The sequence below is a fragment of the Protomyctophum bolini genome, assembly GCF_963924005.1.
Source record: "Protomyctophum bolini genome assembly, chromosome: 11".
NCBI classification, from domain to species: domain Eukaryota; kingdom Metazoa; phylum Chordata; class Actinopteri; order Myctophiformes; family Myctophidae; genus Protomyctophum; species Protomyctophum bolini.
The window spans coordinates 36,978,635-36,997,346 of NC_137872.1; the positions used below are offsets into that span (position 1 = coordinate 36,978,635).

At 45.5% G+C, this 18,712-nt stretch overlaps 1 protein-coding gene across 1 annotated transcript in view; it reads right to left on the minus strand.

Moving 5' to 3' along the window:
* stx1b (syntaxin 1B) overlaps positions 1-13,801 on the minus strand; it is a gene marked incomplete at its 3' end in the record, with an annotated part of 98,459 nt that extends 84,658 nt beyond the window's left edge. Inside the window, exon 1 of the mRNA XM_080776551.1 lies at positions 13,716-13,801. Within this exon, the coding sequence (XP_080632677.1) occupies positions 13,716-13,745 (30 nt within the window). The 5' untranslated portion in view covers positions 13,746-13,801. The remainder of the gene's footprint in view (positions 1-13,715) is intronic.
* Positions 13,802-18,712: the final 4,911 nt, after the last annotated feature.

Below are 18,712 nucleotides of genomic sequence, written 5' to 3' on the forward strand. Positions count from 1 at the left end.
GCAACCAGATCTTATTTTGATGTTTGGGAGACAAAGAAACTCTTTCCTGTGGTTTTTTTATGTGGGTAATTTGTGTTTTTAGATATTTCAGTATTGCTAAAGTGTCAATGGACTCCATAATGTCATGGACACGGGGCTCACTTCCTTCCTGGACTACAATTCCCATAATGCTTTGGTGCACTGCGCTCCTCCTTGTGAATAGGGGGAGGGCTGTCTTACTGAGACAATATGTAGTCCAGGAAGTAAGTGAGCCCAGTGTCCATGACATCATGAAGTCCATGGACACTTTACACTCATGTTACACTCTCAAAAGTTAATTTGCAAAAAAGTCTACACAATTTGAGAATGCGGAAGAATTGTTATTTTGGACCAACGTTTGCCTGTTAGCTCTCCTGTGGTACCAACATTAATACAGCATGGAATTGTGGAGAACATCTTTATCCAACAATGACAACAGAAATATTAAAAGTTTTGGGTCTGAGAGGCTAAATGTCATCACATGGTGGTCCGTGGCTCAAATAATGGGCCTTGATACAAACAGGGTTGAAAACCACTGTTCTAATGGCAATAAACATGAGTCTGTATAACCGCATGCACCACCTCCACAAAACGCCACAAACCACACCAGCATGTGTCAATAAATGTCTCTATATTCACAGCACTGCAGGCCCATAATGATATCATACAAACGCAGCAGCAGTCGCAGCTCATGATATCATGGCTTTGTTTTTAAGGTTTCACGTCTGCTTACATTTTCTCTAAAAGTCATTAAAATGTTACAGAACTTACCTGAATAACACGGCAGCCGCTCTGACGCGAAATATTAGGGTGAAAACAGTACTAAACACAGGTGTTAGATGATACTAATTAAGGTTCCATTCCGTTTAGGGAGGCAGAGGCATTCCATTGAGCCGGGCAGCATGCACAGAAGCAGCAGCACCTTGAATCTGTTTGAACTGAATGGAAAGCCAACCTTAATTAGTGGATTGGTAACACCTGTGTTTACCCTACAATCTCATGTAAAAATGGCTGCTGTGGAAATGGTCTCTTGACTCGTCTTGAGTTACTTTTTTTCCTTTTCTTTTATTTTGAGGGAAGCATAAATTATTTCCAGCTAGTCTTTTTAAGTCAATCAATCCACACTTTAACATGGATTAAAACATAATAATCTTACTTGGACACAAACGTACTGGGCAATGGCAATTTAGTGTCCCGCTGGATTACTGAAATGAATGGAAACCAATGCAGGTTTCCTCGAACATAAAGCAAACTATGTTAGGCCTTATCCTTTGAAATTGCAGGTATACTAATATGTCAACTTAAAGTCTCCATAGTCAATGACCTAAACGAGCCAGAACATCACTGTAGTCTAGACACAAAATGGGATTGAGTAGACTATAGAGCCGATACATTCACTTAGGCTACATAAGAAAATATGAAAACATCAGCAACTGTTGTTTGTTATTGTTGTTATTCAATGCTGTTGCTCCCCTGTCTGTCTCAAACAAGGCATAGATTATACACACACCCACCAATGGATGCGAGTACTCATAATATGAATTACTGCAATTTGCAAATGGCAGAGGCTGCACTTAATCAATAGAAGGTGCATGGTCTATATGCCAGTACATTTTAGGTAGGCTACTATTTGGTCCATAAATCAAGTCAATGCTGTTTCACCCTTAAATGTACAGTATACGCCACGGTACATGGTCCTCGGATTGGTTGAGAATCACTGATGCTGTTGTATATAGTGCATAATATGTACCACATGTCCCTGAATCTGAATCTCCAGTAGAACTGTCACCATTCCATGCCCTTTAAAACAGTTGTGTGTACAGTGCGTGCGTACGTGTGTGCGTGTGTGTGCGTGTGTGCGGGCGGGCGTTGTGTGCGTGCGTGCGTGCGGGCACACAGAAGAGGAGCCCACTGGCATTAGCGGAGCTGCCATGCCATGCCAGTCGTCCTTGCGTTGGGCGGCTGAAGGACAGCCTCGGGCAGACATACACTGACACACACAGCTAGAGTCACCAACAACACACTGTCTGTCATGGAGTTCACTATACAGCCGTAGCACTGCTGCCATCATCAGCGTCCCATAGATTATCCCGCATGCATTCTGACCTGAGATCAGATTCTAAAAATGTCTTCTAATCTACACATCCTGACAGTTTTCAGAAAAAGCTATGTTTCTATGTCAGTCGTTTTTTCAAAAATAGCAGAGCTACAAGCTCGTAGCGCGCCACTCGGTGGCGCGCTATGAGCTTGTAGATCTGCTATTTTCCAATAGCTAAAGCATAACATAATGCTAACACCAAGGGGTTCCCGCCCAACATGGGTTATACTGTTGAAATTCAGAACACACACATAAAAGGCTACGTTTTAAAGGTCACGTTTAACAGTGTTGTCTTCGTCGACTAAAACTTAAAACGAAGAATGTTCGTCGACTACCTTTTTTCCACTGACAAACTAAATGGAAACGACATGAAAACTAAGCTATGATGACTACGACTACATATACCGGCGATTTCGTCAACAAATGAACACAGTTGATCATACTAACAGCGTTGCGCAAGTAGTATCAGAAGTCAGACCGGTCTGAAGTGAGCGGTGCAACAGTGCCCCCTGTTGTTACTTTAAACATAGGTATCAGGCCCCATAGGGTCATAGCTGTTCCATGGAGTGGTTGCACGTTTGCAGATGTGCTCCTTTTGCTGTTTTTCAATTTGAATCCTGAAAAGTAACATTTCTGGACATAATGAAGGTTTCCAACCCGACAGAGACAGAGATAATGTCGTACATCTCACTTGATATATAAGCATGTGATATATCGCATATATCGTGATATATATATATCATGTGATTTATCACCCATACTCCAAATTACAACTGTATGTTTTTAAAAATAGAACGTGGAGAGATTCAAGAGGGAGGATATTATATTTCTTGGCTAACGAATGTATATCATAGCGCTATTATGTGAAAACGCTGTTTCAATCAGTCAGGCTATATAACAGGAGGACTGTCTAATAGAAACCCACTGGTGCAGGCAGCATACAAAATAGCAGCGTCTTCTTGGCGCTACATGCGGCGGCTATATACGCTAACTGACATAATTGGCGTGCTGCGGAGGTTCTTCCTGGGCATAATACCGCTATAATTGACTTGAAAATAACAATAGAGAGAAGAGGCCATATAGGTTCATTAGCATACTAATGGTATATACCAGCCCAGCCAAGACCTATTAGTTTTATAGTGGCCCCAGTAGCTCAAGGCCTGGACCAAGCATCGGTCTCTCTCTGAGGTCGAATTGAGGTTAGATGCACGTGTGTGTGTGTGTGTGTGTGTGTGTGTGTGTGTGTGTGTGTGTGAGGGGGGGGGGGATGGATTAGGTTTTTATTACCCAATCACCTCTTTGTTGTAGTTCCACAACAATACAGCTGTAAATAAAGGCGGATGTGCGTTAGAGAGTCTCCCCGGTTCATCCATCATTCACAAAGCAGACAGTGACAGAACTGGGGCCACTAATTGCCTTTTATAAGGTTATACGGAGGAGGGTCGGCGTGTATATAACCTGAAGGTTGCCGGTTTGAACACCACCACCACCACCGTGTATATACTGCGTGCTATTGGCTTGTCCTTAATTGGGCAATCATGCTCAAAACGGAGCACAGCTGCTCAACGGTATAACACATGATTTAGTTTCTGCCCGGTGGGAAAACGTCATAACTATGTCCAAAAGAACTGTGACTTTTTCATGACTCAATTCGAAAGCATCAGAAATAGCTTTCCTTATTTCTTTCTTTCTTTCTATCTCTGTGAAAAGTGTCCTTGGGTTTCTTGAAAGGCGCTATATATATAAATGTAAGTTATTGTCGTTGTTATTATTGACAGCTGTTGGAAACGAACAAGGCTTATATGTGGTGACATTTCAGATGACCGCAGCTATCCCATAAATAAATCACCTCTTCCAGCTTATATATGCCTCCCTCCCGCAGGTCAAAGGTATACAGACAGAGTTGCCTTGGCAAAGAAAAGCCTCTAAAAATAACAGTTTGCCATAAAGCATTATTAATCATCAAGGACAGTCAGCCAGTGCTACCTTATCACACAGCATTTTTTATTGATCTGCATTACTTTCACTACTGCTACTACTACTAACTACTACTACTACTACTACTACTACTACTACTACTACTAGTACTACTACATTTAACCCTGATACAGTCCTCACCATCTGGTGACCTGCAGGTGCTCCTTGTAATGTTGCTACCATTTTTATGTAACTGTGTTTTAATTTGTCAACAACATACGTTGTGGGGTTTTTAGAAGACATTCTGCACAGCTAAGACACATTTCTACAAATATATTAAAGGACCACTTCATCACTTTTGAACCTATCTTCATATAATTGGTCCTCACTAATGTTCATAATAAGATACCACCATACCACTCAGTCTGTGTCTCATAGGAGGGCTGTGGGCAGTTCAGAAACCCGTCCTCCAGTGTCATCATCAATGGGGAATCCAAGCCAATAGAAACTGCACGCTTTCTATTCCTGAAAAGTTGCAATGCGAAAATGGAAGCCATCGTTCTCGCGATAATACAAATCTATATATTATTTAATTTTGAGAAGAAAATAATGGTGGTATTGTTCTACATGAACATGAATCTAGAAAGCATTTAGAAAGTGTCATGTCAGGTTAGACTGGAAGACAGCCACAAATTGTTTATAAATAAGCAGATTTTTTACGGTATCACAAACAGGTCAATTCTTACGCATGTGTGTGTGACGTGTGTGTGTGTGTGTGTGTGTGTGTGTGTGTGTGTGTGTGTGTGTGTGTGTGTGTGTGTGCGTGTGCGTGCGTGCATGAATGCAACAGATCAATACAGTGCTATATGCAGAATCTTTCAACATATATCCCAGTCAATCTCTCTCGCTCTCTCACTCTCTCTCGTTCTCTCTCACTCTCTCTCTCTCTCTCTCTCTCTCTCTCTCTCTCTCTCTCTCTCTCTCTCTCACACACACACACACACACACACACACACACACACACACACACTCATTCATTCTGTCTCTCTCTTTCTATTGTGCCAAGTCCTATTAAAATCATGAGAATTTCCCAAGGATTTCAACCCGGGCCCAAACACGCACACAGACGAACGCATGCATGCACACACGCATGCACGCATGCATGCACGCACACATGCATGCATGCATACTCTTCACACACGCACACACACACACACACACACACACACACACACACACACACACACACACACACACACACACACACACACACACACACACACGCACGCACGCTCTCTCCGTCTCTCTCATTGTAGTCACTACTAGTCAGTCTATTACACTCAGTCTCTCTCCATCTCTCTCTTCCTCCCATCAGCTGCAGTCTCATCTTCTCTTTCTCTCCTACAATTCCCATCACCCCCCCCCCCCCACACACACACACACACACACACACACACACACACACACACACACTTTGCCTCTCTCTCCCGATGTAGAAGCTGAACGGAACTTCCTGTGTAGTGATGTCACAAAACACATGACACACATAAACTGGTATCCTGACATAATAAAGAGCCTCTTTGACTCATATCAGCATTCATCACTGTGACTGTTCTTTGACTCATATCAGCATTCATCACTGTCACTGTTCTTTGACTCATATCAGCATTCATCACTGTGACTCGTCTTTGACTCATATCAGCATTCATCACTGTTACTGTTCTTTGACTCATATCAGCATTCATCACTGTTACTGTTCTTTGACTCATATCAGCATTCATCACTGTTACTGTTCTTTGACTCATATCAGCATTCATCACTGTCACTGTTCTTTGACTCATATCAGCATTCATCACTGTTACTGTTCTTTGACTCAGCATTCATCACTGTCACTGTTCTTTGACTCATATCAGCATTCATCACTGTCACTGTTCTTTGACTCATATCAGCATTCATCACTGTCACTGTTCTTTGACTCATATCAGCATTCATCACTGTCACTGTTCTTTGACTCATATCAGCATTAATCACTGTCAATTTACAATTTAGGCTATCACTGTCACTGTTCTTTGACTCATATCAGCATTCATCACTGTCAATTTACAATTTAGGCTGTCACTGTCACTGTTCTTTGACTCATATCAGCATTCATCACTGTCACTGTTCTTTGACTCATATCAGCATTCATCACTGTCACTGTTCTTTGACTCATATCAACATTCATCACTGTGTGCTTTATTACAAAATGACAAAACATTTTACATGGTGTCGATGAAAAGGGCCGCATGATACAGTAACTGGGTTACGGTCTCTGTCGGCTGCAAACCTCCAATATGTCCTTTCTCATGCACTTTGAGGATTCAAAATAGCAGATCTACAAGCTCAACACTGAGCTATATGTATCCATCTAGTGAGCTTGTAGATGTGCTATATTTTTGCCACACTGCTGCGTGACACTGTAGTATGTATACGATGAAGCAGCTATAGGGCACAATTTGCAGAACAAGAACGTGAAAAGCAAACCTATACATGGATGATACAGGGTTTCTGCCCTTGGGCAACGATATGAGGCTCTACTGAGAAAGCTGCAACTAGTTGGTTTCAGCGCGGAGGGTGCAGCACACACATGAAATAAATAAGGCATAGATGGCTTTTCTAATGATGTCACCACTTCCACCAATGGGGATCCGCACGCACGCACGCACGCACGCACGCACGCACGCACGTACGCACCACTACACCGGTAAATGGTATATAGCGGTTTTTATCCAAAGCGCTTTACATAAATTGTGCATTGCATTCACCCACACACACACACACGCACACAATCATTCCCCAATGGCAGAGGAAACCATGCAAGGCACCCAGGCAACCTGCACAATGGGAACCTGCACAATGGGAAACCTTGCGGTTCCGCTCTGCTCCATCTGACGGTGTTTTGGTCCGGCAGGGACCTATCATTTAGCTGGGGATCCCCTGGAACTCCCTCAAGGACCCCCTGGGGATCCCCCCGAGGGAGCCCACTTTGAGAACCACTGCTCTACTATAACTCCACCACAACGTTATATATACTTTAGCCAACATACGAGACAGATCAAAGGAACTATATTCAGCTCATGGTGGCGGAGGGTTCTGTGTTTAACGTACTTCCACAGTGCAGTGTATATATATACACAACATTGTTTAAGTGTTTTTCATATCGTAAATGAACTTGGGCTATAAAAGCTTGTGTTTAATCCACGTGGGTTCGCCGGACGGTTATAGCTCAACCGTCTGGGCACCCATATAAGCTGCCGAGCCAGCCTGACGGCGTGCTGCCGGTTCGACTCCCGGTCCCGACGACCTTTAGCCGTGTGTCACTCCCCCCCATATCTCTCTCCCAATTTCCTGTCAGATTACTTGTTTTCCGCGCCCGCTGGCCTAGTGGTCCAGGCGCATGCCACATATAGGCTCTGGGCCTGACAGCGTGTCGCGTGTTCGAGTCCCGTTCATGACGACCTTTCCTGCGTGTCTCTCCCCTTCTCTCTCTTTCCTGTCAATCACTTGAAACATATCAATAAAGGCAGAAAAAGCCAAAAATATATCTTAAAAAAAGAGAAACCACGTCACAACAACTGGCCGCCGACCAGGGACCCCCCAGATGCAAAGATTTGAGTTAAAAACTATGGCTCTGAAAGAATAATATATTCAAAGATTTGCACCACATTTTCACGATTTGTAGCGCAGCACTCCGTGCTATATGAGCTTGTAGATCTGCTATTTTCCAATAGCTATAAAGTATATAACAATGCTTAAAACACCCGCCCAAAAATGGGCTATACTAAAAATACTGCAATGTAGATGTATACTCACGTGAAAGTCATGCAATTCAACCTTTACTCGAGTAGAATTATACAAAAGTATCGGTATCAAAATGTACTTAAAGTATACCCAAAGTAAAAAAAAGTACTAGTTGTGCAGAATGTCCCATTTCACGACACCAAGTTCAAAATGTATATGAAAGAAATCTTTTGAAAATAGACGAGTTACAATGTATTCAAACACCTTAAAGATGCCATGTTGCAGTATAGGCTATATACAGTGGTCCGTATAGTGGGGTCATTGAGGGGGTCCGCAGCGAAATGATAGTTATATAGGAACCAAATGGACCCCTTATATGGGTCTGTAACTCTGAGAGTGTAACAAATGGAACCTAACGGGTCCATTTGCTTTGCATTTGTACACTCTCAGAGTTAAATTAACATTGATAATGCCATAATAAATGCCATTAAATGGGGGGTCCGTATAGATAATGCATGTCAAACTTAGGGGTCGTTGAAATTAAACGGGTTGAGAATCCCGTAAAAGGGTCCGTAAAAATCTTCTCTAATTGGGGGGTCCCTGCAGGTATATATTTTCAAATGGGGGTCCGCAGGCTAATAAGTGTCAATTTGGGGGGTCCTTGATGTGAGCACGTTGGGCTAAATACATGCCTATAGTGTTGCATGTGGTTTTGGGGGCAGATGGCAGCAGATCTGCATGGGGGGGGTGTGGGGGGGGGGGGGGAGAGGCACATGCGCCTGTTGTGGTGGAAATGTTTGACAATAGTGTGTGTGTGTGTGTGTGTGTGTGTGTGTGTGTGTGTGTGTGTGTGTGTGTGTGTGTGTGTGTGTGTGTGTGTGTGTGTGTGTATGTATGTGTGTGTGTGTGTGTGTGTATGTGTGTGTGTGTGTGTGTGTGTGTGTGTGTGTGTGTGTGTGTGTGTGTGTGTGTGTGTGTGTGTGTGTGTGTGTGGCTGCAGAGGGGACAGCAGGCGACTCCTCCCCTGCCTATACATGCTGTATTGATTAGTTGCAAAACGGGGAGGTGTTGTCAATGACCCTTGATCATCGACAACAAAAGAATAAATATAAATATACAACAAACGGCTCTCAGGCTCCTTTTTTCCACCAGGGGTGCAGGAACCGCTTCCTGAACCAGTTCAGAGTGTTTACACTGACAATGAATTGGAATCAGAACCCATTTAGACCTGCAGAGGACGATTCTACAAAATTTGTAGAATCGTGTCCTCAGGTCTAAATGGGTTCTGATTCAGAAAACTGTCAGGATTAGAAGGCATTTAATGCCTTCTAATCCTGACAGTTTTCTGAAAAACCGTATGTCTCTATGTCTATTGTTCTCAAACTATTTTATGTCAAGGAGCCCCAGAATTACATGTATTTTTGGCCGCCCGGATAAGCAAAGATTTCACTCAGAAACGTTCGCTCTGAAAGAATATAATATTCAAAGATTTGTGCAGACCTGTACAAGCTTGTGGCGCGGCACTCGGTGCCGCGCCACGAGCTTGTAGATCTGCTACTATTTTTCAATAGCTAAAGTATGACACAATGCTTATACCAAAAGGGGTTCCCAGCCCAGAATGGGTTAAGCCCAAACCACACCAAAGGGGTCGGGTTGCGGGACAAAACTGTTTTTAAAGCTAAACCACACCCAATGCAACTCGTTGAGCTGCAATGAGTTGCATTGGTGTGGTCTATATACCTTTAAAACCGCTTTGCCCCAACCCGACCCCTTCGGTGTGGTTTGGGCTTAAACGTCGGCCTCAGCCTTACTATATAGTTCCAGAATAGCCTCAGTCGGCCTCAGCCTTACTATATAGTTCCAGAATAGCCTCGGTCGGCCTCAGCCTTACTGTATAGTTCCAGAATAGCCTCGGTCGGCCTCAGCCTTACTATATAGTTCCAGAATAGCCTCGGTCGGCCTCAGCCTTACTATATAGTTCCAGAATAGCCTCCGTCGGCCCCAGCCTTACTATATAGTTCCAGAATAGCCTCGGTCGGCCTCAGCCTTATATACTCATCTGCCAAGGGAAAAGCCTGGTCACAATATAAGGCATGAGATTGCACATAGCCGGAAAAGTGTCGGGCCGGCCCGCAACATCCGTCAGATGTATTTCCCCCCCCCCGGATACGATATTATTTCCAACCAATCATAGCCGGAGAATGTAAACAGGTGTGTAAAGCGTCAATGTCATTTTTACTTTAGCGCCGTATATACTTCCGCGCAAAGTCCAGCAATGCACTCCAGAGCGTATAGAAGAGGTTGGTTCTAGAAGCAAAGTTATTTTGGTGCGTGGAAATGGATAGCCAGGCAAAAACTAAAAAGTATGGCAATACATCACATATACATAAAAAGCAGTTATCATGAAGCATGCGTAAGCTAAGAGCGTATAACAGTGGAATATCTATATAATGAAACTATACATATAAACTATACATATACTATACTATACTATAAAGTGCTATGACTATACCTAAAATGCAAGTCTGTATAGGTCTGAATAAAATGCTATCTAAGTCTACATGAAGGGGCTAGGGGGTAAGTGCTATACGGGCCATGATGGAGTCTGAAGAGGTGGCTTTTCAGACTGTGGGCGGAAGATTGGGAGTGAGTCTGCAGTTCTGATTGTGATGGGAAGTGCATTCCATATATATATAGTTTTGGAGCCAGAAGGGAGAAGAGTTTGGGACGTGCGGAGCGATGTCCCGGCGTTTTCAATCCATCCATCCATCCATGGACAGGCCTATCTGGTTCTGACTAGAGAAGTTAGACTAGAGTGTCCATATGGTTCATCCGAATTGAAGGGAAAAGATTGAAATCGCTCGAGTACAATTAAATCAAATTAAACGTAGACTAGACTACTATATCTTCTCGCTTGAATGTGCAAGACAGAGAGGGAGAGGGAGAGACTGAGGGAGAGAGAGAGACAGAGGGAGACAGAGAGAGAGACTGAGGGAGACAGAGAGAGAGACTGAGGGAGACAGAGAGAGAGAGATATTGCAGATAATAGTTGGGTCTGTCTCTCTCTCGAGCGAACGAACCCATTTGAACCCACATCGTCAGCGTAGGCATATGGCTACAGCAGCAGAGTTGTGTGTGTGTGTGTGTGTGTGTGTGTGTGTGTGTGTGTGTGTGTGTACTGATCACTTTGGGAAGGCGGCCCATTTCTCAACCACAGTGTTGGGGTGCGTTGTGCGTGCGTGTGTGTGTGTGTGTGTGTGTGTGTGTGTGTGTGTGTGTGCGTGCGTGCGTGCATGCATGCGGTCGTGCGTGCGTATTTGTGGATTTATCTTTCCACCAACCAATCAGTCTAAAGCGCATAATTCACCTCTCTGATGCATACAATGACATAATATATGCCCAGGAACAGACAGACCCTGCAACCCCCCCCACCCCCCTCCACCCCCCTCCCAACGCCTGCACACTCCCACCATTAAAAAAATAAAAAATAAATAGCGCTATCACCCCCCCCCGGCAGGAGATATATATATATATATAGCTGTGCCATAAAATGGGTGAGGCTTAAAGAGAGAGAGAGAGAGAGAGAGAGAGAGAGAGAGAGAGAGAGAAGCTATCAGTGAAATCCAGAAAGCACCTGCATGTAAATCGGGCGCCTGGCCCAGTGGCCACACAATACGAATCCTCTCTCTCATGGTGTTGATTTATATTGGGTTCCCACATGTGGACCCAAACAGGTCTCAAAATATGGACCCTATATTATATATATATAATAATTGGCACCAAAAAAATAAATCAATCAATCTGTTGAAGTTATTAGTGAACAGTGCAGGGGGGGTTGATCTGTGTGTGTGTGTGTGTGTGTGTGTGTGTGTGTGTGTGTGTGTGTGTGTGTGTGTGTGTGTGTGTGTGTGTGTGCGTGTGTGTGTGTGTGTGTGTGTGTGTGTAGTATAGGTTATAGGCTATATAGCATAGGAGATCGGGGCTGCATTCTTAACCCATTCTGGGCGGGGAACCCCAGAATGGTGTATTAAAGCATCATTATGTAGGCCTATGATTTTGCTATATTTAAAAATAGCAGATCTACAAGCTCGTAGAGCTTGTATAGGCAATTACATTGCCTATAATCTTACATATAATCTTGGAGGTCCTTGACGCGAGAAAAAGGTTGAGCACCAGTGCACCACTGACACACACATAGAAACATATGGGTTTTCCGGAAAACTGCCATGCAGGAATTAGAAGGCATTTGTGTATAGAATGGTCCTCATGGTCTTAACCCATTCTATACGGGAACCCATTTAGGTGTTAGCATTATGATATGCTTTACACCTATTGAAAAACAGCAGATCTACAAGCTGGCGCGCTACGAGCTTGTGTATAGGTCTGCTATATTTTGTGAAAAATCGAAGAGCGACTGACATAGAAGACATTTTTTTTTAGAATCTGATCTCAGGTCAGAATGGAAAACTGTCAGGATGTGTATATATATATAGAAGACATTTTTATAGAATCTGATCTCAGGTCAGAACGGGTTAATATGGAGAGGAGGAGGCTGCAGAGTGCACCAGTGTGTGAGCACAGCACCCGGCCCATCCATCCATCCTCATCCACAGCGGCGATGAGCTCCCATAAAAAGCTATTGATCAGTATATGATAGGATATATATTCTCTTCTATAGCCTCTGGCACACACACACACACACACACACACACACACACACACACACACACACACACACACACAACACAACACCCACCCGGCTATAGCCTCTACATGTGTGTGTGTGTGTGTGTGTGTGTGTGTGTGTGTGTGTGTGTGTGTGTGTGTGTGTGTGTGTGTGTGTGTGTGTGTGTGTGTGGGAGGAGGATGAGGAGGCATGCATGTGCATGGGGGCTAATACGCACAGACACAAATGCACGCACGCGCGCGCACACACACACACACACACACACACACACACACACACACACACACGCACACACACACACACACACACACACACACACACACACACACACACACACACACACGCACACACACACACACACACACACACACACACACACACACACACACACAGGCTATATCTGCTGCTTCATGTGAATGCAGCAGCTAGGGGTCTAAAAAAAAAAAATCACTGCATTTGGACGACGGGCTCATTTCACAGTCATCCCCCCCCTAGCCTCCCCCCCCCCCCCCCCCCCCCTCTCTCTCTCTCTCCCCATCATGGTCGTGTATAGTCCCTTCATCAAGCCATCGGGGCACGCATGGCCACCACCACCGCTACAGCGCACACACACACACACACACACACGCGCGCGCGCGCACGCACGCACACACACACACACACACACACACACACACACACACACACACACACACACACACACACACAGGCTGTCGATATACGTGAAAGCATTTGAAAAAAACCCGATAGCCATGGGCCTACTATAAGGCTAGCAGCCTAGGAACGGGAACATATACACATATAGCCTATAATTATTATTAAGCCTACAGTATAGGCCTATATAATGATACAGCCATGGGGAGGCTATAGGTGAGGGATATGGCGATATATAAAACAGCGACCGCGCTGACACCAAAATAAATAAATAAAAAAGCGGCATATGGATGAATTGTTAATATAAATGATTATGATAGCAGTGATGACAGCCTGCCTGCCGCTGACGCCCCGAATGCGGCTCCGGAGAGAGAGAGAGAGAGAGAGAGAGAGAGAGAGAGAGAGAGAGACAGAGAGAGAGAGAGAGAGAGAGACGGTGCTATATACAGCAGGAAGAAGGGATAATATGGTGGTCGTCGCGGGCCGCTATATATATCTCTCTATATAAATACGTTATATATACACAATGTAACGCGATATTCAAATAAAAAAACCGCTTACACTTCGTAGCTCCTGCGTGCGGTCCTTCATGGTGCCGTGCTGCGGTGGTGGTCCGTCCGGTCTGGCGGGGATAGGGTGATGATGATGATGATCCTTCCTTCCAACGTCGTCCTATAAGCGTTCAGCTCCGGGATATGCTGTGATGATGGCTTTTTTTCTCCTTTTTTTTTTTAATTTATCGTATATCTCGACTAAAAACACCTCCTCTGATAAATATATAGAGATATATATAGCCTATATTTATATATATTTATATATACACATAACACCGAGCTATAGGCCTCTATATTCTTGGCGTTTCTCAAGCAGGTAAATTCAGCCCGATAGCAGCAGCTATGGCCTAATAATGCGTCTCTACCCAGGCGGCGGATGTTGAAGAAGTCTATTCTTTTTTTCCCTCTCTCTCTCTCTCTCTCTCTCTCTCTCTCTCTCTCTCTCTCTCTCTCTCTCTCTCTCTCTCTCCTCCCGCGGTTGTAAAAATCCTCCTCCTCGTTTTTCACCTATCCCCCGCCGTGGTCGTATCGTGTTTTTTTCCTCTTTATCTTTCTGTCCTGTCCTTTTTATATATCCCTTCCCTTTTCTCTGTCTGCTCGTCCTCTCCCTTGCAGGGTCTGGATGGATGCGGGTCTATCTCTTCCTGGATGGTCGGTTATATCAGGGCTTCCTTTTCCTTCGTGCGGACGGACGAACGGACGGACGGACGGACGGAGCTTATATATAGTAGCGGTGTGTCGGTCGGTGGTCGCTATAGTGAGTTTGTGGCCCCTCCGTCACTAGCCGTGAGCCGAGCCGAACAAGCAGCAGCACACACAGTTTACACACACCGCCGATGGAAGGAAAGGGATGCGCCGCGCTGTGGTACTGATGCTGCAAAAAAAAAGAGCGAGGGAGAGGGAGAGAGAGAGAGAGAGAGAGAGAGGGTGGGATTGGTGGTGGTGGGGAGGTGGGGGTGGGGTTGTTGGGGGGGGGGGAGGGAGGGGGGGCGGGTGAAGAGGAGGGGGCGGGGGGAGGGGAAGAAGCGATGCGGAGGGGACGGCGAGCCGCACTGCGCATGCGCCCTGCACGGCTGCCTCCCTCCCTCCCTCCCGCCCTCCTTCTCTCCATCTCTATCACTTTACCTGCTCCCCCCCTCCCCCCCCCCTCCCTCCCTCCCTTCCTCCTCCGCCCTTTTTTTCCTCTCTCTCAACCCCCCCCCCCCCTCTCTCTCTCTCTCTCTCGCTGCAGCGCACTGACACGCGCCAAGGAAGTGTAGTTTGTTTCAGTTGTGTGCGCGTGTGTGTGTGTGTGTGTGTGTGTGTGTGTGTGTGTGTGTGTGTGTGTGTGTGTGTGTGTGTGTGTGTGTGTGTGTGTGCGTGCGTGCGTGGAGGGGGGGGGGGGGAGGGTGGGGGTTACTTATATACTGACACCCCGATGATGAAAGAGCAGTTGAAGCAAACACTGGGGGTGTTTTATTTATCGGAAACCATCGGCTGTGAGATGCGCATATTTGTGTGTGTGTGTGTGTGTGTGTGTGTGTGACTGCGTGACTGTGCGACTGTTTGTGGCACTGTGCGACTGTGTATGCGCGTGCGTCCGTCCGTCCGTCTGCGCGCGTGCGTGCGTGCGCGTGTGTGTGCGTGTGTGTGTGCGTGTGTGTGTGTGTGTGTGTGCGTGAGAGAGCCGCAGCCTATATGAGCTGTCCGCCTTACAAAATGGCAAGCGCCACCACAAGCCTCGACACAAGGTCTGCATGACGAAGAGGCTGTTCGCGGCATATGGTCAGTTCTCCTACATCTCGTCTACACACACACTGCACTGCCGAGAGCTCCCCAAAAACACCGGCTTTTATAACCTTGAAAGAGCTGTGTGTGTGTGCGTGCGTGTGTGTGTGTGTGTGTGTGTGTCTTTGTGTGTGTTGCTTGTAGATTTGCTATGTTCAGATCAATTATTTGGGGGCCCATATAATGCCTCTGTCCCACCTGATGGTCACACTTCCATCCACTGAACTATAGTGTAGCAATAATTGTTATTTATCTCAGGTATACTTATTATGGGAAATATTGATAATTTCTCACAATGTAATCTAAGATACGTTCCGTTCATCCATCCATCTATCCATCCATCCATCCATCCATCCATCCATCTTCAACCGCTTATCCGTAGTCGGGTCGCGGGGGCAACAGCTCCACCAGAGCAACTCCAGAGTGACTTCCTCCTGGGAGGCGTTCCAAGGCCAGTGAGTCGATGTAATCCCTCCAACTGCGCCTTGGTCTGCGCCAGGGTCTCCTCCCAGTGGGACGTGGTCCTTGGTCTGCGCCAGGGTCTCCTCCCAGTGGGACGTGGTCCTTGGTCTGCGCCTGCAGGGTCTCCTCCCAGTGGGACGTGGTCCTTGGTCTGCGCCAGGGTCTCCTCCCAGTGGGACGTGGTCCTTGGTCTGCGCCAGGGTCTCCTCCCAGTGGGACGTGGTCCTTGGTCTGCGCCTGCAGGGTCTCCTCCCAGTGGGACGTGGTCCTTGGTCTGCGCCAGGGTCTCCTCCCAGTGGGACGTGGTCCTTGGTCTGCGCCAGGGTCTCCTCCCAGTGGGACGTGGTCCTTGGTCTGCGCCTGCAGGGTCTCCTCCCAGTGGGACGTGGTCCTTGGTCTGCGCCAGGGTCTCCTCCCAGTGGGACGTGCCTCGAGGACCTCCCTATAGGGAGACGCTCGAGAGGCCTGCCTTGCCCGAACCACCTAAGTCGGCTCCTTTCCGGGCGAAGAAACAGCGACTCTACTCCGAGTGTCTCTCGCGTTTGATCAAAATAACATCTTTGAGGGGCGCTATATCCCCTCCAACGTCTGGCTTCAGAATTTTCGTCATATGATTGGCAGCTAAGTCTATGGACTTTTTAATGTGTGTTTAGAGAAGTGGGTTTTCAACATTTTTCATATCAAGGCCAATTATTTATCCGGCATTTGAGCCACGGACCACCATTTGATGAGATGTACGTATATAGCCTCTCAGACCCAAAACTAATACTTTGTTGCTGGATAAGATTTTGTCCACAATGCCATGCTGAATTGATGTTGGTACCATATAGGAGAGACAACAGGCAAACGTTGATCAAAATAACAATTATTCTACAGTCTCAAATTGCGTATAGACTTCTTAAATTAAGCAATCAATGTTTAACAATAATTTAAATCTCAAAGAGTTAAAGATCTAATTTGGTTATACCACCTCCAGAGGAACCCCCTCAAGGACCACTGGTTGAATGAGAACCACTGGTTTAGAGCACTAAACGTCTATGGACTTTTAATGTTTGTTTACAGCACTTTATATACAGACATTACCAGGCATCCCTCACTTCACACGAGTTTGACTTTATTTAAAATATGCCGGAGTTCTGGATTGACGTTTTAATGCAATTAGCTGAGCCTCTTAACCAGAACAATTTGCAATAATGAGCAGTTGGGCAGTTCGGTTTGTTTGTTGAAACAGTAACCTTTTATAATACATTACAAACATGCAGTGGTGGAAAAAAGTACTCAATTGTGTTACTTAAGTAAAAGTACGGAATTGAAAATGTACTCGTGCAGAATATGCCATTTCACAAGTTCAAAATGTGTACAAGATCTATTGAAAATAGCAGATCTACAAGCTCACAGTGCGTCGCAAACGCGCTTGTAGATCGGATGTTTTCAAGTGGCCGGAATAAATGTATAAAATCTCCAAAGTAACTAGTAACTAAAGTTTTCAAATAATTGTAGTGGAGTAAAAGTATACACATTTTGGCTCTGAGATGTAGTACTGGAAATCGGAAATACTCAAGTAGCCTAAAGTACAAATACCTCCAAATTGTACTTAAGCACAGTACTTAAGTACAAGTACTTAGTTACTTTACACCACTGCAAACATGTAGTGTGACTCTGTGAGGCTCTTATAAATGGAAATGGACATTTTTATTTGTTTTAATTGTTTCCTGTTGTTAAAGTAAGACATGAAGACTTGTCCATTGTTCTTGCAAACCCAGCAAAAGTTTTCATATGATTAATGAATACCCCTCCCAAATTACAATCAATGACAAACATAATATTCTGGACAGTAGAGGGTGCATGGCACAGCTAGAAGGTCCCAGGTTCGATTCCCGCTGGGGGCGCTGTGGGCGCTGGGGGCGTATATTCCCTCCTCCGCGTCATCAGTGCCCATACCCGAAGGCGGGGGTTGGCGAAAGGGCTTTTCTGTGTGGTGTGTGGAGTTCACAAAAAACATGCTGTAATCCTGGTCTCTAAAACTACCTCCCCCTGATGGAGAGGAAAGGAACTGGTCAGAATAACGTGTTCCTTCCACATGCTACGTCCGGCCAGAGAAATCCCCCCCCCCCTGTCAGGTGAAAAGAAGCAGCTTGGACTCCTCATGCATAAAAGGAAGCATGAGGTCAGTCCGCTGCCCCCCCCCCCCCCCCAGGTTGGCAGAGGAAGTGTAGCGCCCAGGATTACATTAGATAATGGGCACTGAGTGAAAAAAACTGGGTTACAAAATCGTGGGATAAACAATATTTAAAAAAAAAGTAAAATTACAATTTTCGACCAAGAACTATGCGATCCATGCCGCCACTGTGTTAACTGTAACACTAATAAAATGGGTTCTGGATTTGTTTCCGTACACTACATAAAAGGCAACGGATATGCAATTGACCCCCCCCACCCCCGAACGGACATCCCATACCACTGCTTATTGATGCTGTGCACGTGTGTCTTTGACCAACCAGCCACACAGTAGGCTATACTACCGGTACGATTGCATTCACTCCTCCTTTGAACTGAAATCTGGTGCGCTTGGAAGAGAACCGAGACGCCTGTGCTTTGGTGAATTTGAATGTTTTTGTTTGATGCGCATCAGAATTCGAATGAGTGTGAGAGTGAGTGAGAATTGTGCAACCTATAGTATATACGATGAACTGAACTAGTCCTTCTGTAACCGTGCTAATTAACATTTAATTGGGGGAAATAATGGTGGATTTAAACGGTTCCTCCTCGCGCCCC